General features: G+C 33.7%; 2 protein-coding genes across 2 annotated transcripts in view; one reads left to right on the top strand and one right to left on the bottom strand.

The window, feature by feature from the left end:
* Positions 1-5,148, top strand: part of podxl2 (podocalyxin-like 2) — a 43,183-nt gene extending 38,035 nt beyond the window's left edge. The window contains exons 7-9 of the mRNA XM_056447967.1: positions 15-76; positions 167-346; positions 3,351-5,148. Of these exons, the coding sequence (XP_056303942.1) occupies positions 15-76; positions 167-346; positions 3,351-3,563 (455 nt within the window). The 3' untranslated portion in view covers positions 3,564-5,148. The remainder of the gene's footprint in view (positions 1-14; positions 77-166; positions 347-3,350) is intronic.
* A 70-nt stretch (positions 5,149-5,218) lies between these two features.
* Positions 5,219-22,293, bottom strand: zgc:171566. The gene is made up of 9 exons (XM_056447976.1): positions 22,002-22,293; positions 17,273-17,387; positions 17,135-17,185; positions 16,480-16,564; positions 14,744-14,882; positions 12,504-12,610; positions 10,131-10,221; positions 7,554-7,691; positions 5,219-5,880 (listed from the first exon to the last, which is right to left on the bottom strand). Exons 1-9 carry the CDS (start codon positions 22,096-22,098, stop codon positions 5,759-5,761), a joined length of 945 nt encoding a protein of 314 aa, XP_056303951.1. The 5' UTR covers positions 22,099-22,293; the 3' UTR covers positions 5,219-5,758.
* Between the last annotated feature and the right edge of the window lie 1,197 nt (positions 22,294-23,490).

The raw sequence follows: 23,490 nt of genomic DNA, 5'->3' as shown, positions 1-23,490 counted from the left end.
TTTTTTCCCCAAAGAAATCATCCCACCAAAAGACGTCCTATCAATGCTGGGAGAAATCAGGAGAGGTTTGAATGAGGCGAGTCTGAAATGAAGCAAATAATAGTGATTAAAACACAATAAAGAAGTGATTTATGTATGTATAATACGTGCCATCATTTCTCCTCAGATTGGAATCCAGAATTATTCCAGCGTGTCCGCTTGCCATTCGATGCCCAGTCAGACGCGCAGTGACTACGGGAAGCTGTTTGTGGTTTTGGTGATCATCGGATCCGTATGTGTGCTCATTATTGCTTCAGGCATCATCTATATTTGCTGGCAGCGCCGTTTACCCAAACTCAAGAACATGGTAGGTCATACACACACGTTAGCTTTAACCCTCGTAAAGACAACAGGTCCTTAACTATAGTTTTCAGTAAGGGAAGGTGCATTTCAAGTGTTTTAACCCTCAAAATTAATGTTTTTTTTTGGGACTTTATTTTTAATAAGACCATTTAAACAAATGTTTTGCGCACATCTTTCACAGAAATATTTATTTATTATTTATTTTGTTGGACAATATGTTTAAGGAACCACAAATTACATATAAAAATTGTTATTATTTTAAGGCATAACCTTTTTTAATAAATATTATACATTGTGTATATATATATATATATATTTAATTATGTAATTTCAGACCCATGTAGTATGGAGGAATTTAGTTTAGAAATACTTTGAAAGGGGAAAAATCTTATCTTTAATACAACAGACACTTCTGGAACTGAATTATGATAATAAACGTGTATGACAAAATCATCTTTCATCAAATTTCCTCTTAAATAAATATTTATGCAGTCATATACTCACAGAAATACTTATACTGTTGTAATGTTTTGTTTGAAATGTGGCTTCCATATATTTATACTGTTTTTGAGCAATGGTGAGATATACAAAGCAAATAAATTACATTTCCGTCTTTTCAATTGGTTTATTATTGGTAAATATCTGATTATGTTTTAAATGTATATAACAATATGCTGAATTAATGTTTTTAATGTTGCTGTAAGGCATACATTAAAATGACTTTCTCACTACATAAAGTGAATGTGCACAAAACAGTAAGATGAAGTGCAGTAAGTGGGCTCATAAGTTCAGTTCTTTGACGGCACAAGGATATTTAAATGAGATTTCCCCTCAAAATATAAAAATCATATTAATATTTAGCTTCATTTACATTCACTTGTTAATCTGCTATTAAAATCGTATTGGTAAAAAAAAATCTATCCAAATGGTTCTGTGTTAATAAATATTACATGACAAATACAATAACCTGAGCGCCAGGAAAAATGGATCTCAAATGATAATTTACTAACCTAAACAGAAAATCAAGTGGTAAAATCATAGTGCATGTTCAAAAGATTTTACTTTAACCCATTCGGATACAATGTGGTATTTCAACAACAAAAAAGATAATCCAAATGGGAATTAGCAAAATTAAGGTTAAAAAATTCAATTAACATTAGTAGTCAATATTGTTACACACAAAGTAAACAGTTTAAACGCGATGAAAAATGATAAAACATTGATTAACATTCATCTTTTCAATGAGTTCAAAAACCTCAAATACGAGTCAAACGTTCTGTAGTAATCAATATTATGACACATCCTGAACGCAGTTAAAATGGATCTCAAATGCTAACTGACTGGCATCAACATAAAATCAAATGGTAAAATCATGGTTAATATTAAACTAATATTACATTCACTCGTTATGTGTGGATACTATTTAAGACACATTATGGTAGTTAATAAATTAACATAAATTTTTTAGATACAATATTGTATTTCATCTTAAAAAATTATAATTCAAATAGAAAGTTGTGACGTGTAAAAAAAAAAAAACCACTATGTTAGTAATCAAATGATTAAAAAAAATAATGTTTAATATTAATCTTTTACAGTCAAACATTAATGTCAAGTTCCTAATCGTATACAGTGTTATTTCATCTAAAAATAAAAAGTAATCTAAAGGGAAATTTGCAAAGTGAGTTAAAAAAAAACCTAAGCACAAGTCAAATCTTCTGTGGTTATAAATACTACAACACTTAATAAAACTGAGCTTGAGATGAAAATGGATCTTGAATGCTAATTTACCTAAACAAAGTCGTGATTAATACTGTGAAGTTGCTAATCAGAAACAATATGGTACAAAATAAAGATAATCCAAACAGGAATTAGCAAAATAAGGGTTAAAAAAAAAATCCTTCGAGTAACATTAGTAGCCAATATTGTTACAAAGTACACTGAGTTTAAACGCATTGAAAAGATGAATACTAATCAATGTTTTATCATATTTCATCAAGTTAAAATACCTCAAATACAATTCAAACGTTCTGTGGTAATCAATATTACAACACACATACAGTAAAACAGCCTGAACGCGATTAAAAATGGATCTTGAATGGTAATTGACTGACCTCAACATAAAAATCAAAGGGTTAATATTCAACTTCCTTTATATTCACTCATTAAGTGTGGTTACTAATTCAGAAACATTATGGAAGTTCAGCGAGAAAAACTATAGATAAAAATAAATAATAATAATCCAAAAGGGAATTTAGAAATAAGTGTAAAAAAAAACATAACATCAAAAAGTCATTCATTCGTTGTGTATAGTTACTAATTCAGATACAATATGGTATTTCAGCTTAAAACATTATCAAAATAGATATTTGCAACATGAGGGTAAAAAAAACTGAAGTAACTTTAGAAAATATATAAAAAAAACATGGTTAATTTTTATCTTTTTTTTTTTACTATAAAACATTGTGACATTGCTAATCGGATAGTGTTAATCTAAAGAAAATTTATCTAAACAGACATTTGTTAAACAGTTTCCATGGTAATGTTAAATCAATATTACAACTGAGCCTGAAGGAGATCTCGAATGCTAATTTACCTCAACATAAAATAACTTTCTTCTCATTCACTACCGTTACTGTTAAACTGCTAATCAGACACAATATGGTACTTCACCAAAATAAGGATAATACAAAAGGGAATGAGCATAAGAAGGGTTAGAAAAAAAGCAACTAACATTTGTAGTCAGTATCTTTACACTGTAAACAAAAACGATACGTTAAAACTTTGACATGAAAAACAATTAAACGATTAATATTAATCATTTCTACGAGTTAACCTCAAATACGAGTCAAGTGTTCTGTGGTAATCAATATTACGACACGTACAGTTAAACCTGAAGCCTGAACGCGATTAAAATGGATCTCGAATGCTAATTAATTCACTAACCTCAACATTCTCCAAGTTGAGTGTAGCTTTGAATAATCTGACTGTCTCCTCTGGTTTGCCAGTCGCGAGGTGAAGAGCTCCACTTTGTGGAGAATGGTTGCCATGACAACCCCACCCTGGACGTCACCAGCGACAGCCAATCGGAGATGCAGGAGAAGAAACACAGCGCCAATGGGGTGGCGCCGGGCGGTGACGTGAGCAGCGGTTGGCAGGTGCTCGTTAACAAGCCCGGGAAAGACGAGGAAGACAATCAAGAGGAAGACACTCACCTTTAATCCCGCCAAAAACAGCCCGCAAAACGGCATGGAAAAAGCAGCAGCAGCATCGCATTAAAGACTACCGAAGGCACAAAACATTTTCAAGCTTCCCCCCCGCCTCCCTCACCGAACCATCTGCTGTAGAAATGTGACGTCTTTTGGCTTGTATGACGTTTCTGTTTATCTCTGCATTGCTCAATTCAGACGGACTGATGACGTGCTTTAAAATGCGGGACAATTTATAGTGCAGGATTTATGTCAATCGAATGTGTCAAACAATCATTTTAGAGATTAAAATGAGAGATTAGTTGTTTCTTGCACTGTTAAAACAGTAGTTCACGCAAAAAAAGGTGAATTATCAAATTTATTCGCCTACATGTTGCTTCAAACTGGTTTGCTTTTTCTGTGACACCAAAAAAGAAACAGAAGAATCTTCAAAGGCTTTCTTTCTTCATATAACCTGGTCAGTGCCAAAACAACAACACAGAATTCCCTACTTGTACTATTTGTAAATTATTTATTAGATTAGTTTTTATTTTAACCAACGGCAGCAAAACTAAAGTGATCTCTGTTTAAAAAAAATAGCTTGGTGAAGATTCTTTACATCTTATTTCACAGGAAAACATGTTTGAACTAACATGGGTGATAAAAATGGCGATTTTTGGGTGAATTACAGAAAAACGTGTACTTGAAGACGAAGAAAGAGATTGTACCAAGTTTTTATTGTTTTCTTGAACTCTCTCTACTACTAATACACTTAATCATGATCGATTTTACATATTTCAGTGCAAGTATTAAGGCTGCATATTGTGTTTTACATGCTAAATGCTGGATGGACGCCTACATGCCTTGCTCTTTTATCGTGCATCGGAATGGCTGCTCCGTACTGGAATAGTGTTGTTATTTGAGTTTATTATTATAAAAACGCACCTTTAAAATTGCTCAGCACCAACGGCCTCCAAAGCAGAGCAAGATTCTTCTTGTGAAAGGAGTCTTTCAAAATGTCGACTGGAGCTAGGTAATGATCTCTGTGTTTTCTATACATGTACTCATTGAAGTTGTTGAAACTTTTAAAAGCAAACAGTGATCTCACACACAAGGTGTCAACTTTGCTAGTGATTATATTGTTTATGGTACAGTCGATTTGTCAAATTATTTGTCGCAATAGAAAAGGCTTTCTTTACTCCTTTAAAGTGCATGAAACACTGTAGTACAAGAGTCTATGCACATGTGAGGGGTCAAATGATTGTACACAATTTAGCAAGCGTGAACAGTTCATGTTAAATGGTTATTAGTGCTCCAGAACGCTCTATATAACATACTTGCATACTTTGTTTCTTTAATAAGCCTTGACGTAGGAGATTTTTATTTATTTTTGGCGCCAGTGTGTAGAACGCTTCAGTTTTGTATCTTCCTGTCATGGTACCAGAGCTATTAGCATATTTGCACTTTTGTCCCCCTCCTCATTTTGATTTTGTACTTCAGACTGCTTTATGTATCTGATTGTAAGGAGATTTAGATCTCGTGGTTTTCTGGTAATTTTATGTTGTCCCACCTCTTAAAAAAAAATGAAAGGCAAAAAAATAAATGTTTTGAGAAGTCTCGTTTGGTTCTTAAATACGTTTAGATGGTCACTGCTGCCCCCTACTGGGCAAAGATGCAATTGAGACGCATTTAAATCTAAATTTTTAATTTTCCTTCAAATTTACAGAGAAATAGGACATTTTAACATTGCATTGGTCATGCTATTTTAACCCTGTAAGAGATCTAGTTTAATATCTGAACGATGGCACTGGAATATCATGTGACTTCTGGATTGATATAAACGCACAAATACATTCAGTCTTGATTCTAGAACACCACGTTTACATCTAGGACAATGGTCTCAAACTCAGTTCCTGGCGGGCCGCAGCTCTGCATAATTTAACTCCACCTCACACCTGCTTAGTCTTGAATACCTTGCACAGTTTTGCTCCAACCCTAATCAAACACAGCTGATCCAAATAATCAGAGCTGCAGGCCTCCAGGAATTAAGTGCGAGACTGATGCTCAAGAATCTACAATCAATGATATAGGAGTGAACGAGAGACATGAACATTAAAAATCGGCATTCCAAACATTAAGTTGTGGCAACTTTGAGAACAAATTAAAAACTTTAAACTAAAAATTTAACTTTTCAACCCATGATGGACTCAATCCCCCTTACTTGACATTTAATCGAAGTAGTAATTTTGCAGGAAGATGCTGTTCAGGCCATTGTAGACGGGTTGATAGTTGTAGATCAGAGCTTTTTCTTCTTCAATCTGTGACGGAAATTGATGACGGTTTTTCATTGCTGAAAAGACAAACATACGAAATGGTTAAACCTAGAATAAAACAACCCAGCATTCTCCACAAAACAAAAAAAAACACAAGCGTTTGTGTGTGTGTATGCATCTTTGTATGTGTTGGGGGTCATGCATTACGGGTTTCATAATAGGATTACTTTCCTGAGTAATACTATTTGAGTTACTTTAAAAAGTAGCAAGTTTTTTTTTTTTTTGTTTTTTTTTTAATTAATTTGCTTAATTAAAATTAGTGTAATCACGTTGAATCACTCAATGAGTGAATGAGTTCCCCATGGGAATAGACAAAAAAACCAAGATGGCAGAGCCTTACATTACTGCGATGGAAGTATTCTCTTTGTTCTGAACGCATGAAAGAAATGGGGATTATAGTCTCAACATACAGTGATTTTACTGAACTAATAAGACAAAATTATAAAAAGTAGCAAAGATTGCTTTCAACTTTCATTAATCTGTATATACGGAATGTGCATTTTTTTTTAAGGTAAATGAAGTTTATACAGTGTCGTTAAATGCAGAGCTCCTCTATTAAAAACAGAAAAAGGAAAAAGACCCTGCAAGTTCTGACAGATCAAGCCTCTGGCAGGTATGAAAAAGGAACTTGGGTACATAAAAAGTAACCAAGTTACTTTTGAGAAAGTAATGTATTAAGTAATGCAACTAGTTAATTTTGGGGGAGTAACTTAATATTGTAATTTATTACTTTCAAAAGAAGTAACTTTACCCAATACTGGATGTAGAAGTGGATGTATTTATTTATTTGTGTGTGTTTGTATATATGTTGACATTCACGGTCACATGACAAAAATTGATATCATTACTAATCAATTTAAATTCAGTAAAAGTAAACTTTTTGTGGGTGTTCCATTGACCTCTTGTTATAAAAACTGGTTCTCCCCCACATTTAACTTTGAGATTTGGCACAAAAATATTAACGTACTGTCTCAAGCAGAGTTCAATAAATTACAGCTCCTATAAATTGCAAACCAAAAGCATTAATACCCCAGGCATCATTTTACAAGTGGCCATTATAATAAATAACCATTTTCACACATACATTTAAAAAAATAAATAAAATGTATAGAAATGTATAAACTTTGATAGATTGTCACTGAAAGTCATGTCTTTTAGTGTAACACTACAGTAAATGCTCATTTAACAATCAGGCAATTTCACTGAAATCTTTAATTAGCTGAAAAACCTAAATGTGTGTGATCGAAGTTTCTGTCTTAGAATTTTTCATACGTTTAACTTTTTTGGAACCAGTAAAAACTTAATTTGATTGTATTGCATTAATGTGCACCTTTTGTAAAGCTGTTTTGAAACACTAATTATTGTAAAAAGCGCTATACAAATAAACTTGAATAAAATGGCACTTTTAACTGGATACTAGTACCTTGCAAATTAACTAGTAAAATATAATACTGTCATCATGGCACAGATAAAAGAAATGAGTTATTAAAAATATCGTTTAAAAAGGTGTTTAGGAGAGAGAAAAAAAAAAACCCAACTCTCCACTAAAAGCAGCTTGAGAAATTTTTGAAACCTGTCAGGCTGGATGTCTCATGCTCACCACAGCACTCTACATCAAAAACGGTGTCAATATTGGACTGATAGGGTGTCTGAAAATGGAATTTCAAATATAACTTTTTTGATGACCAACCTTCAGAAATGAAGAAGTGGGCTGTGTAGAAGGTGGCTTTGATGGCTGAGAGCGTGTGGACCATACCGGATTTCTCAATCCACTCAAATGGACTCTTCTCAGGGTGCCACTGCACAGCATAGAAGGGATATCGATTCGCTGTGGAATAGGACATGGTTCAGAAATTAAAATCAATTACTTACTAGCGCATGATTATGCACATCGTCTTGGCTAAGATAAAATAAATTAGTTATCAGAAATGAGTTATTAAAACTAGTGTTTAGAAATGTGTTCCAAAAAATAATAATAAATATTAATAAAAATAAAATAAAAATAAATAATAATAATAATCTCTCCATTAAACTGAAATATTACTGCCGTATTTTTTTTTTCTCCCCAGTTTCTGACTTCAACTGTGTAAACGTGTTATATTTAGGGGTGTAACGATACACTGAAGTCACGATTCGATACTGAACTCACAATACAATATACAGGATGGGTCATTTATATGGAGACACCTTAATAAAATGGGAATGGTTGGTGATATTAACGTCATGTTTGTGGCACATTAGTATGTGAGGGGGCTCTTGAAAGAATAAAGCTACGGTAAAACCAAGCACACCATTGTTTTTCTTGTGAAATTCCCATTAATTTGATGTGTCACATGATCACATAAGATCACCAGCCATTCCCATTTTATTAAGGTGCATCCATATAAACGGCCCACCCTGTACATCTCAAAGGAGTTTAATATTAGTATTGTTAATGATATGTCTCAAACATTTGGGAAAACCTATAATATGTAGGTCTACTGCTGATAAAAATGCAATATTTTGTATGGACTATAAAAACTTAACACTTCCAACAGACTTTAAATGAGTCCTGGTCCTCAACGCACAGGACAGTGATGACATCAGAATACAACTATTAATAATTCTGAAGATGAATTAATTAAATTAGTCATGAACAAGATATAAATAATTTTCACTGGTGAAATGGGACATTTGTCGTTGTCAGAAGTATTTCTCACACACATTGAATCTACAGAAAAGCAGCACATGCAGCTCTTTGTGTTCACTCTGAAAGATAAACCACTTAAAATGCATCTAATTGCGAAATAGTAATTTAAATGATGCGTGTGCTTTCACTTTCACTCTCCAGCCACTGCTGCTCATTTCAGTGCGTGCAGTTACTTTTGATACATTACATTTTGCAGATCGTAATTACACAACCACAAAACCTCATTATGCAATTTAGTACATAAAGTAGGAATTGACATTTTTTGGGGGAATTACAGCTTATAAACACAGCAAGTCTTGGGGGAAAAAAAAAAAAAAAAAAAAAAAAAAAAAAAAAAGCAAGCTCAAAATTATATTTACATCAGCAATACTCATCACATTTTCATTTTGCAATTTTCAATATTACGACGTATCGTTCCATCCCTAGCACTAAATTCTTCATTTGCCAGAAAATGTGAACTAGACATATTTAACTATTCAACTGAATTCAAGTTTGACTAGTGCTTTTCACAATAAGTATTAACTATATACACAACCTTTTTATTTTTATATATATATATATATATATATATATATATATATATATATATATATATATATATATATATATATATATATATATATATATATATATATATATATATATATATATATATATATATATATATATATATATATATATATATATATTTATAGGGGAGGGGAAGGATCGCATAGGACCACGAGGCGGGAACCAAACACGAGTCGCCATGAGCACCGGAGTGCATGTGTCGACGCACTAACCGCTACACCACTGGCGCCGACTACTACATACAATCTTTAATGTGGAAATCTTTGGCTGAATTATTCATAATTTTTACTTTTGTATTTGTTTGTTGTCAAACATTGCCAAGATGTTTGCACAAGAATTGACATCAGCCACGCAAACACGTTCGATTAACTCTGCTAAACTAGAATTACTAAGAGTAAAACTGAAACCCCAAACTAAACTGAAACTTTACTAAACAAACGCGTTCACAAATTAAACTACACTAAAACAAACCAAACTAAACTGAAATAAACTGCAAAATTTTTTAATTGCGAAATTAAAAATAATAAAAAAGGAAAATTATAATAACCTTGATGCTGAAAAGATGTATAGATTATGTTTATGCAAAAAAACTTAAATTAATATATTGCAGTTTATCTGATGCTTTAGTCGACATAACTAATTCAATGGTCTCAATCTCAATTCCTGGAGGGCCGCAGCTCTGCACAACCACCTCCAACTCACACCTGCTTAATAGTCTATAGTAGTCTTGAACATCTAGCTACAGCTAGTCTTGGATCAGCTGTGTTTGATCAGGGTTGGAGCAAAACTGTGAAGAGCTGCTGTCCTCCAGGAATCAAGTTTGAAACCCATGACCTAGCTGAATTTGCATGACAATTAATTTGAAGAACAGAATCCTTTTTACTGTTTAGCGGAGACACATTCATGTAGCGAAATGTAAATTTGTTTTGACAAATCAAACAGAAACCTGATCAGAGAAAACATGAAGTGACCAGGCCGAAAGTGACGTTCTGCGATGTACATTCTTACCCTCCATGGTGGAAATGAACTCCTTCCTGCCGTCAGTATTAGTGGTCAGGACTCTGTAGAAACGCTTCAGTTTGGGATTGGCGCTGTAATTCTGAAAGTGCAAACACAAAATATTTTGCAGCGAGTGGTCAGAAGCCTACTGTGAGAAATGCAGAAGTCATGGTATTGTGCCAGTGTTGGTTCTCCAACATTGTGAAATCACTTCTGAAAGCCATCGTTAAAGAAAAAGATCAGCCAAAATGAAAGCTTCCTCATCATTTAAAGGGATAGATCAGCCAAATGAAAGCTTCCTCATCATTCAAAAGGAATAGATCAACCAAAACAGTCTATATCCTCCTGGATTCCTATCCTAAAGGTAATTTCAATAACTTCTTAAGACCTTCTCAGAATATTAAGACTGCATCGTCACTTCAAGTTCTAATGAGCATCAAACCTTTATTTAACTACAACTGTTTATAAAAAGTTAGAGCACAAGCATGCAACAGAATAATAATAATAATATATTTTATTTGTAACGCGCTTTTCTAAAACCCAAAGCGCTTACAAGAAAGTAAAAACAACAAAGCACAGTAAAACAATGTAAAAAAAAAAAAAATGTAAATTTAAAAAAAAAAAAAAAAAAAAAAAAAAAAAAAAAAAAACCCAGTAAGAATAAGAGATCACAAATTAAAAACCATCCTAAAAAGATGAGTTAAGTAGCTTTTTAAAACCGTCCAATGAACCAGCATTCCTAATGTTAGTGGGAAGAGCATTCCACAGTTTGGGCTCACGGAAAGAGAACGCCCTGCCTCCCATGGTACTAAGTTTGCAATGAGGCTGAAACAGCGTAGGACCAAAGGCAGAGCGTAGAGGTAGAGGAAATGGATATCAGGTCACAAATGTAACCTGGAGCAGAACCATGAACCGCTTTATATGTTAAAATCAATACGAGACTTGACGGGCAGCCAGTGAAGCTGTTGGAGTATAGGAGTGATGGGAGACCGAGACGATGTATGTGTCAACACACGTGCTGCAGAATTTTGGATGTATTGTAAAATCTTGAGAATTTGCTGGTAACCCTCTGAACAGAGAATTGCAAAAATGCAAGAACTCAGATAAGCTTCGAAGAAACAACTAAAATAGGAATAACTTAAAACCAAAAGGCAAGATCTCTTCAAATATCTGGACACATTTACCTTTACTATCCCAAAAACGAACACGTACGGCTACGAATGAACAAGCTGCTTCTTTGTTGATTGAGAGACTTCGACGATATATTAAATTTCTTTTTACATAACGTACAGTTGACCTCACGGTTGTTTTCAGCGACACGCTTCAGACACTTTTTAAACTAATCTTTCTCCAATCAGAAATACGCAAACGTACATCTTTACATTGTGCCGTCTGTTTCGCTCTATGGTTTTGCTACATGTGGAGAGAATCACATCACCTTCCTACGTTTGCTACAAATGAAGTTTATTTAGATTTATTCTAAATATATTTATGCTTTTTTGGAGTTAAATACTTCGGACAACACTTGAACAAAATTTTTTACATTTTCTTATAACTGATTGATCAACTTTTAATACTTTAAGACCCTGCGGACACTCTGCAAAATTAAACTTTCCTCATTTAAACAGATCAGCCAAAGTGAAACTTTCTTCTTCATTCACTCAAACATAAGTGGTTCTAAACGTACAAAATTCTTTCTTCTGTTGAACACAAAACAAGATTTCAAGAGTTCCCACTTAGATATGCTTGGCGTTTAAAGCAGGTTTGGCATGCTGTCCCGGGAGAGAACCCTGAACTCGGAGATATTTGAGCCCAGGGCTCCCGCCTGGTCAATAAGCATTTCAGGAGATCCGAGATCAGGTAGGTCTCGAGAGCTCCCCCTTTAGAAAAGGGAGGAAAAGGAGGAGATGGGGTGGAAGGGGGGATTCTTCCAAACAATGATAGAGCAGTAGGGAGAAAATTATCCATTTATAGTAAACTAGGATCACTCTGATTGGATTATTTCTGATTACAGATGAGCGGCCAGACGTGCTCAATCATATCACGTGCTCCTCTTGAAATTAGTTTATGAAGCTTCACTTTGTGAGGAATGCAAGGAATCAACATATTGTATTCCACCGTAGGACCAACGAAAGTCACTAGCTAGGTTTCCATCCACCAATTTTTTAATGCACATTTTGAAACCAACATAAAAGTTACTTATTGGAAATTCCAAGATGTTAATCAATTTCGAAAATGCCAAGTAAAACAGAGCAGGACACCCATGTTCAACTGAGTTTCTTTCTTCTGCTTAACACAAACAGGTTTGGAACAAATGGAGGATGAGTAAAACCACTGAAGAATTAAATTTTTGGGTGAACCGCCCCTTTAAAAGTGGGTTACCTGTGTGGACAAGCTCCAGCTGTGGAAATTAGACGTGATGTTTTCTTCTGCCAGAGACTGAAGAACATCTTTAGGAAATTTCTTGAACAACCTGCTGTTCTGGGCTCCTGTAAAATCAACAGAAAAAAAAAAAAAACAGCGGAATGTTACATATACATTGAAGCTGATGTACAGATCCGGTCTAACCAGAATATGCAAAAGAGGCAAGGTTTTTCAACTGGGTCATCGAGTTGTTTAGCCTATTTATAGTGAACATGGAAATTGTGCTACAGAACAGGGCTGCACAATATATCGTTTCAGCATTGATATCGCAATGTGTGCTTCCGCTAGTCACATCGCAATGACATGCAACGTTGAGTTGACTTTGCAGTGTAATTTTTACATTTACATACACAAAACCATATAATTGCACTGTTTATTACATTAATCTATGATTGTAGTTTATTACATATTAAGCATGATTCACTCTCCTACAGAATCATCCCAATTAATCAAAATTAATACGTTCGGTAACACTTTAGGGACCAATTCAAATTAATAACTATTAGCATGTATGTTATCGAGATGTTGGCTGCTTATTAATACTTCTAAAGCACATTCTGTATGATCTTATACTACATCACTAATCCTACCCAATACCTGAACTACCTTAATAACTATTAATAAGGAAAAAATTTGGAGTTTATTGAAGCAAAAGTCAAAATGGTTTGCTAAGAGCGAGAACTGAATCTTAAAAATAAAGGGACCAAAAATTATTTCCAAGTATAACAATGTATTATGGCAATAAATGCATCACAACATCAGATTGTTCTAATATCACGCAGCCTTACTACAGAACGAAAAATTGTACAAAATGTCATACATTTCTTTGCATATACCGAGAATACACAAAGCCGACAATTTATGGAAGCAAAAATATCCCTAAATGGGTTTTTGATTTGATAGTTATATGATTTTATTTAGTCCCGTAATCTCATACAACAAGCTAGACAGCAGTTTTTCTAAAACAAAGATTAGCATTTTATTATTAGATGCAATCAATAACCTGACGCTGATCATGACACTGTGGTCCTTCATTCCTAAATTAATCATTTTTTGGGGGAGAGAAACATTCCAGAATTATAAAAAGGCAGTCACTTAATTTCTACATGAATCAGCCATTTTGAACAAATCATTTAAAATTTATTTACGAACTTTAGTAAGTCTTATCGCCACCTACTGGTGCATTTAGTGTCGTTTTTATTAATCGATGACTGACCTAAACTAACAAACTCAAATAAATAAACAAATACTCACATAAATATTGTTTAATGACCCTTATCAATAATATAAAGATATAATTTCTGAATTTCTACAGAAAATAAATCATTTGAAGAGGAGCAGACCAAAACATTTTATAAATCAATATTTTTATTTATTAATCGTCCTATTTTCTCTCTTTTCATTGCCTGTAAAATACTTAAATGAATTACAAATGTGTTCACGAAACTAAAATCATACTAAAACTAAACAGCCATTAACGAAACGGACTAAAATTTAGCGAAATAAAAAAACTATTTAAATGTGCAAACTATTATAACTTTGGTTTATAAAACTGAAACCAAAAACTAAAAGATAAATGAGTTCACAAATTAAACTACACCAAAACAATAAACCAAACTCCAACCAAAATGAACAGCAACATTTTAAAATGCTTCCGAAATAAAAACTAATTTAAAAACGCTAAACTATAATAACCTTGATGGTGAACAGGATATACTGTATAGATAAAAAAAAAAAAAAAAAAACACTATAATATTTACCTAAAATGCAGCATATCTGATGCCTTAGTCAACATAACTTCGCTAAATTTGTATACAAAATGTATTTGAATTAGCGGTGACACATTTATGTGACCAAATATTAATGCAATGGAACAGTCATCTGATCAGAGAAAACACAAGTGATCAGGCATAAACAGCCCCAAAGAGTCGTTCTGTGAAGTACATTCTTACCCTTCATGGTGGAAATGGGTGTGAAAATGACTAATAAATAAAAGTTTAATAAAGAAATTATATAATATAATAATACACACATAATTTCGGTCTAATATCAGACCCTTTCTCTTTAGTAGCTGTTGCAGGTTAACATTTAAAACATTAATAGGATTTTTTTTGTATTTTTGCGCAATAATAAATCTTTCGGGAAATATCTTCTGATGCAAATATTACACGTTTGGTGAAAACCACATCATGACTTACCTGGGCTGAATGTCAACGGCAGAGCGACTGCTTTGGTGTTCGTCAAAGTCAACAAGTTTTTATTGCTGGTCAGAACAGTGAGCTGCTGGAAGCCCTGACACGTGCCCCAGATCGGGAAATAATCCGAAGCATCGTTAGCCTGTCGTAGGTAATAGAAAACAAACATTAGTGCATTCAGATCCATTAAAAACCAAATAACACGAATTACTGACATGTGGTCTGATCTCTGGTTTTCTTTTCTATTGTTTTTCTTTGTCTGTACAGCACTTTGGTTCAACACGTGGTGTTAAAAAGTGCTTTATAAATATGAGTAGAAAAGAATAAAAAAAAATAAAAAAATAAATGACAGCTGGTTTCACCCACTTGTTATTTTTTTCAGCTCAATCTCATGTGAAAAAAAAAAAAAAAAAAAAAATTATTAGATATTGTCAGGGAACTGGCTACTTCATACAAATTCCTATCCCTTAGCACGACCACATTTAAAAAAAAAATTATTTTAATGTGGAAAACAAGCCACATGAAAACCCACAAACACGTGTGACGCATGTTAAAGGGCACACCGAACCAACAGGTGACGTTAATACACTTTTATGGTGGGTTCACACCAAACGGGGAAGTATTTGCGCCACTAAATCGCATATAAGTCAATGCAAACATGAAAACCGATGCGGATTACCAGCCCACGGTGCATTTCTCGTGAATGCACCAATTTTTCTACATCAGTGTTTGGTGTGAACCAGCAGTGTTCGCAAATCAAAAAGGAGAAAACAACATGCATGCTGACATCGAGGTGAAAACTTTTTAGAAAAATCTTCACACTGGTCTGAGTTTTCAGAAAGTTTCGTTTACCCGATACTCCATCCTCGTGCGGAAAAACAGCAAAACGGGATAGATGTAATGTATTTTTTATTTAATGCCATGTCAGCAACCAAAGCTATTTTGATGGCAAGACTATTTCAATAATAAATATACAATAAAAAAACAAAAAAAAAAAAAACGAACAATACAAACAAACAAATACATAAATTCAACCGAATTTTTAGCACTAATACATTATATAAAAAAATAAAATCTACAATTTTTTCCAGGTGTACCTTTGTTAAAAATGTCCTCAAGAGAGTTCGTTTTATAAAAAAGTAATCTGGAATCATTAAAAACAGGACAGTGCATTAAAATGTGTTTTATAGCAAGGGGAATTGTGCAGTACAAACATTAAATAGGGTCTTCAACTTTGAGCAAAAAGGCATGGGTTAATCTTGTGCATCGAATACGACATCTGCTAAATCACTTGATCAAATCTAGTCTTAAAATGTCTTTTAACTCTGTTGGAGATTTCAGATTGTATTTTATACAATTTATTATTTTCCAATGAATCCTGCTCCTCTTGCCACGCATTTAAAACGTAGACGTTGATAAAAGGTCTCATCTCTGAAGGAGGAATTTGGCGTTTGTTTCCCACTTGTTTCAAAAGTGGATAGGGTAAAAAGAGAGAGTGTGGTATTGAATAGATCGGTGTTTGTGGACAGGGCCTTAATTTGTATGAAAAATTATCAATTTAAAAAAAGGCATGTCCTCAAACCCCACCCCTCATCAGAGGATGAGCAAATCATACTAAAATGTACAAAAGAGACTGTACAAATTAGCCACTATCAAACGGTTACGAAATGATGCGAGATTATGTTGGCTTTTCCAAATTAAAAGATCAATTCAATAAGTTCCTAATGTGACTTATTTACCTTTAATGCAAGTTCATAGAAAATCCTGGACGCTCTGGTAAACTGAGATGTCTCGATGTCCACATTTCCTCCAGGAAGCAACAAACTAAATGGAGAAAAACAAATCAAACAACAAAGTAAATATGAATAAAAATATTAATAAAACATCTATTAAACTGGCAAAATTAGGGTAAAATGTGACCCTGGATCACAAAACTAGTCTTTTGTTGCTTGGATAAAACATAAAAATATGCATTATTTGGGTCAAAATTATAGATTTTTCTCTTTCAAGCCAGAAATCATTAGAATTTCAAAGTAAAAATCATATTTTATGGGAAAATTTGGAAAATTCTCTTTAGAAAATATAAAACCTAAGTTTCTAATGAGTGACATATATTGCTTAATTTGGACAGCTGGTTCTCAAGATATAAACTTCTCAACCCCACAGACTTCAGATTTTCAAATCGCTGTATCTCGGCCAATTATTGTCCTCCTAATAAACCACACATTAATGGAAAGCATATTTATTAAGCTTCCTGGTGTTGTATAAATCTTAATTTCATACATTTCAAATGGACAACTATAACTTGTTCTGTCATTCATGGTCACAAATATGAACAATTAATACATCACTTTAAATATCCAAATCAAAATGAGACTATTCAGAAAGACTCACCCATTTATTGCACTGAATAGTTTTTCATACTCCTCCTCTGTGCGATTTATGCTAGAAATAAACAATTAATTGGTGAATATTCTTTTTTAAAATGTGCTCGTCTTCAAATGTACAGTAGCTTGTGTTTTAGATGTATACCGGATGGGTACAACCCTGGCCCCAGCCGACTCCAGGTGTTTGACATATGACGCAGCTATATAAGAAGTGCCCTGGGCATGAGGGTCCTCCTCCAAGTTCTCCTGGGCTAAAATACCTGAAACACAAGCAAATACATGGGTTAAAGAGGGCTCAAAGAGATCAAAATAACTGTTTACTCAACATTAGAATGCATCTAGTTTAATGTTTTTCCTGATCGATTTTAAACATGAATATTATAATAAGGTCATTAAAAGACTTTTATAATTACTATTATTATTGGATTACAGTTAATTAATGCTCATAAAAATAATCATTAACTGCTATTTAAAGTAATTTAGAGAGTCACTATTCTTCAATTTACTAGATTTCACATTATGTTGACTTCTCAAATTTTGCCAAATTTCGTATGAATTTTTAATAGGTACAGGCCAAATTCTTATATTACTGATAATAAACAGTAATAATAATAAAAACCCTTATATATATATATATATATATATATATATATATATATATATATATATATATATATATATATATATATATATATATATATATATATATATATATATATATATATATATATATATATATATATATATATATATATATATATATATATATATATATATATATATAGCGCGTTTCTGGACACTCAAAGCACTTAACAGATTTTTTTGTGGAGGGGAATCTCCTCATCCACCACCAGTGGACCACTTTTGAATCATACTATATTAAAGTACATTGTTGTGGCAATTCTATATTTGCTAAACTTATTGAACCACTGTAGTAATAGTAATATATAAATAAATAGAATAATAAAAGTATTTATAAATAAATATAATAATTACTAGTAATAAAAAAAAAGACCAATACTGTATTAAGTTGTCTACAACTATATAAAACTATACTAAAATATAGTACATTACAGTTGTAAAACTGCTGTAGAAGTCGGAAATGTTATAATATATACACAATATAGTACATTTTACTACAGTATTTATTCTTGCGAGTTCCAATTTGTTGCATTTTGCTTCCACAAAGGCCCTTTAAAACACTTAATGTGCTTCGAGAGTTGATAAAAAAAAACGTTGTAAATAATAATATGGTGGCGACTACAAAATCTTGTCTTGACTGGTGTTTAACTACATTAAAATGCATGTCTAACCATAGTAGCTTGATTGTTAACTGGTTCACCATTTCAGTCTAGTCAAGTAGTTTTGCTTCCAATCTAATCATTAAACTAGCTAGTTAGTACAAATCAAGCACAGCATCTAACCAGCGGCTAAATTGAGGTAAAGTTGGTTTTGTATTCACAAATTCATTCAGTGACAACTTGTGACATGCTCCCTATATCGTTTACCATGGTACTTTGAATATTCAGTCTGAAATCACTTGCAAGTATGACTTCAAAACAACATTAGCACTATTTATTTGACTATGATCAGTGTTGTACTTTGATAGTCATTGGCTGCTAATATGATTTCACTATTCAGAGTTTGCCAATAATACTTTTCTGAAATTATATTATTAAGGAGAAAGTCTGAGTGTGTGAATATAAAACCAACTTTACCTCAATAGTGGCTGCTTTTATTTTTTGTTATGTTAACATTGGTCTCCTAGATGGAAAAAAATACTATAGTAATTTATAGTAAATAAAGTATTTTGAACCACACTATAGTAAAATCAGGGTTCTTACACATTTTTACTACTAAATTTCATGACTTTTCCCAAGATGTTCAAGTAAATTTTTATAACCTAACGTTTCATGCAATGTCTACATATGCGTGGTAAAAGAAAAACAATGCATGTTCTAATTTATTACAGCATATCGTAAAACACACAGCAATTTATTTAGTTTCAATTTATATTTATATCCATGTAAAATTGATTTAGATAAAGCTTGCACCGCACTAATAATGTGAGAGTATGTGATTGGCAAAAGACAGACAAGTAAATACCCTATAATCAAGTACAAAGATATCAGTTTCCATGACTTTTCCAAAACTTTGTGGGTTTTTCTGATTTTACAAAACTTTTCCAAGCATGGAAAATACGATGTCAAAATTCCATGACTTTTCCAGGTTTTCAATGACCGTATGAACCTTCTAAAATGCATAACACTGTATAAATATACATCATCAACACTTCACTAATATAGCATACTGTAGTATTAACTATAGTGAATTAACAAAAAAAGGAAGAAATACTGTAGTATACTTTAATTTCTACTACAGTAAACCGTGTTGTGTTATAATACCATAGTGTTGTAGAAAACTACACTCTAAAAGTTTACACGAGTAAATTACTATAGTTGTTACCATAGGAAATATAGAATACCACAACACATTAATTCTAGTACGTCCCTATACCATGGTTCAAAGACACCACAGTATTTACTATAAATTACTACAGTATTTTCAGCTGGTCTTCCAGCCTTGTGATTGAGGTGAAGTAATTTTCTATTCACACATGAAAACATATTAGCAGCCAATGACTATCAAAAGTACACCATTGTTCACAGTCAAATAAGTGAAGTTTAATTTTAAACTAATTTCGAGAGGAGCATGTGCTCATGAATGACCCAGCTGGTCCACATTAGCTAATCATGATCCTCCAATCAAAGGATTCCAAGTCACATATATACATATATATATACTCATTTCCTCTCTACAACTATCTTCGTCTGGAAGAAACAAAGAAACCCCCCTCATCCCCTTCTTCCACCTTTATCCAGAATGGGCGGCACGGGGGCCCAGTGACTAGCACTGTTGCCTCACAGCAAGATTACCAATGGTGTTGGGTCTTCACTGGGCCATCTGGTGTTTCTGTTTGGAGTTCACATGTTCTCCCCGTGTCCGCGTGGGTTTCCACCGGGTGTCCCGGTTTCCTCCCACCCTCCAAATGTGCTCTATGTTATAGATAAAACAAGCCTAAATCTTTTTTATAATGTCTTACTCTCAGGAAGTTCACCTTGGCCTCAGCAGCAGGGGAGTTTCAGATCGACCTGAGCTCAATCTCCCCTCGCCCTGTGAAAGGAGGGAGCCCTGGGCTCGAGGATCCCTTGAGCTCAGCATGCCAAACAAGCCATGTATAAATCGTGAGCTAAGTGTGAACTCTTGAAATAGTGCTAATGTGGTTTTTCCAAGTCATAAATAAATAATTTTGGACCGAATATTCAAAGTACCATGGTAAACAATATAGGGAGCATGTCACTGAACGAATGTGCGAATATAAAAACGACTTTACCTCAATTTATAGTATTAACACTTTACTAATATACAGTGGCATACTGTAGTATTAACTATAGTAAATGAACAAAAATGTAAGAAATACTGTTGTAGTATACTTAAATTTTTACTACAGTAAACTGTGTTGTATTATATTATTATACCATAGAGTTGTAACTACACCATTAGTTTATAGGAGTATATTACTATAGTTGTTTTACCAAAGCAAATTTAGAAGAACCACAACACATTAATTCAAGTACGTAGGGTTTCTGCTTAAAACCTGCTTTACTCGGAGTTTCAGTTAAAGACTTTAGACTCAAAGCACTAAAGGCTAAGGAATTTTTCAAATTGCCCAAATGGAAATGATTTTTATTTGAGTGCTCAAAAAAAAAAAAAACAAAACAAAAAAAAAAAACTTCAACTTAATACATTTAATATTACGATAATAATAAACAATTAAAAATTTTAGATTTTATTTCTTAGCTAAATATTTTAAATAGTGTAAAAACAAGCAAGCTTTACTTGTATCCATACACAGTTTTTCCCAACATAAACTTTCTGTAAAATAAAAAAAATGTTTTAAAAACTATAATAAACTAAATATACAGACAACTAACGATACGGTCTGTCCAGGTTGGTGTCTTCAGTAGTAAATAGATGGAGAACTTCTAAAATGTTACTGTAAGAATGGATTAAACCATTATGATGGAGTTAAAAATTACCTTTTTAAATAAAAAGCTTAAAGTTTTTTTTTTTTTTTTAAAGATGGATTGTTGGTGATTGTATGGGTTTGGGCCAGATTGGATAGCAATACATGAACAAAGGAAAAATTAAGACCAGATTAAAAAAAAAAAAGATTTAAGACCTACAACACAATATTTCAGTAAATTTAAGACTTTAAGGCCTAAAATTTGGATTTTGAGAGTAAACACATTTTAAGACCCTGCAGAAACCCTGTTTACTATAGCATGGTTCAAAGACACCACAGTATTTAACTTACTATAAATTACTACAGTATTTTCATTTGGTCTTCCAGCCATGTGATTGAGGTAAAGTTAGCTTTATATTCAAACTTCTCCTTAATAATATATATTTTCACAAAAATATCCTTTGCGAAATCTAAATAGTGAAATCATATTGGCAGTAAATGACCAAAGTACAACATTGTTGACAGTCAAACACAGTGCTAAATGTTGTTTTTAAGTCATACTTAGCTTTTTTTTCCAGCATGAATATTAAAAGTATCATGTTAAACGACATAGGGAGCATGTTACAAGGGTTGTCACTGAATGAATGTGCGAATATAAAACCAACTTTACCTCAATAATCAAGCGTTTACAATGACGATACATTTAAGGGAGTTAAAAATAAGACAGGAGAACGTTCCAGCATCTGCAGAGACGCTTCAATGCGCAAAACATCATCCACCACACACACCATACACTGTTTAACCATCACAAGAACAGTAAAATAACACAATAAGATGTGATGCTTACCAATAATCGGTCTGTAATTTAAATTACGAGCGCATGATGCTGGAAAACCGCTTAGACAAGCGGCAAACACCGCGAGCACGAGCACCTGGCGATACATCCACCTCAGGTAGCACACCAAAGGACAAAAATAAACCAAAGCTCGTCGATGATGTCAAATACAAAAGCACAATGTCGGCTTGACTGGTGATGACAGGCTTTTTATAGCAGGCTGCACCCAGATCTGCTGTCGACAGGTGAAGCAAACAGCGTGAATTACCGACTGAGGCGTGGACTGATGTTTGTTTCATCAGAAATTCACAACGGCGAAAAACCTCGTCTGTGCCCGCCCACTTGCTTCGTCATCACGAGGACATTACGTGTATTCCAATTAAAATGTTAATTATACTATTATTGTTGGATTAGGCCAATTATCATATTTGTAATATTTGTTTTCTAATGAATCATGACACCCTTGTAATTATACATTCTTTGCGGAGGATTAATACAGTTGTCAAACAAATTGACGCTTATAATTTGCTTTATTCATTTTGTGCACAAACAAACAACAACGTTGTTAATCATTCAAATAAACAATCACTCAGACATCTATATTAAGCAAACCTTTATTCTAACTGTCTACTTGAAAAATAATGACATTACATAATAAAATGAAACCATACACTCACTGGCCACTTTATTAGGTACACTAGTACCGCTTTGGACCCCCTTTTGCCTTCAGAACTGCCTTAACCCTTCGTGGTATAGATTCAGCAAGGTATTGGAAATATTCCATTTTGGTCCATATTGACATGATAGCATCACGCAGTTGCTGCAGATTTGTCGGCTGCGCATTGGATTGCAATCTGGTGACTGTGGTGGCCATTTGAGTACAGTGAACTCATTGTCATGTTCAAGAAGCCAGTCTGAGATGATTTGTGCATTATGACATGGCGCGTTATCCTGCTGGAAGTAGCCATCAGAAGGTGGGTACACTGTGGTCATAAAGGAATGGACATGGTCAGCAGCAATACTCAGGTAGGCTGTGGTGTTGACATGATGCTCAATTGGTACTAATGGACCCAAAGTGTACCAAGAAAATATCCCCCACACCATTACACCACCACCACCAGTCTGAACCGTTGATACAAGGCAGGATGGATCCATGCTTTCATGTTGTTGGCGCCAAATTCTGACCCGACCATCCAAATGTGGCAGCAGAAATCGAGACTCATCAGACCAGGCACCGTTTCTCCAATCTTCTGTTGTCCAGTTTTGGTGAGCCTGTGTGAATTGTAACCTCAGTTTCCTGTTCTTAGCTGACAGGAGCGGCGCCCAGTGTGGTGTTCTGCTGCTGTAGCCCATCTGCCTCAAGGTTGGATGTGTTGTGTGTTCAGAGATGCTCTTCTGCAAACCTCGGTTGTAACGAGTGGTTATTTGAGTTACTGTTGCCTTTCCATCAGCTGAACCAGTCTGGCCATTCTCCTCTGACCTCTGGCTTCAACAAGGCATT

This window comes from Danio aesculapii, chromosome 22, assembly GCF_903798145.1.
Source record: "Danio aesculapii chromosome 22, fDanAes4.1, whole genome shotgun sequence".
Classification (NCBI taxonomy): Eukaryota; Metazoa; Chordata; class Actinopteri; order Cypriniformes; family Danionidae; genus Danio; species Danio aesculapii.
This window is presented reverse-complemented; position numbering and strand designations above follow the sequence as displayed.

What these genes read in the sequence shown, in the direction of transcription:
- zgc:171566 (XM_056447976.1), bottom strand. Translation starts at nt 22,098, where the DNA reads ATGTATCGCCAGGTGCTCGTGCTCGCGGTGTTTGCCGCTTGTCTAAGC. An exon ending in CTATTCAGTGCAATAAATGG is followed by an intron (nt 16,565 to 17,134) that starts GTGAGTCTTTCT and finishes TTCTCCATTTAG; the next exon opens with TTTGTTGCTTCCTGGAGGAA. An exon ending in GCCGTTGACATTCAGCCCAG is followed by an intron (nt 12,611 to 14,743) that starts GTAAGTCATGAT and finishes TTGATTTTACAG; the next exon opens with GAGCCCAGAACAGCAGGTTG.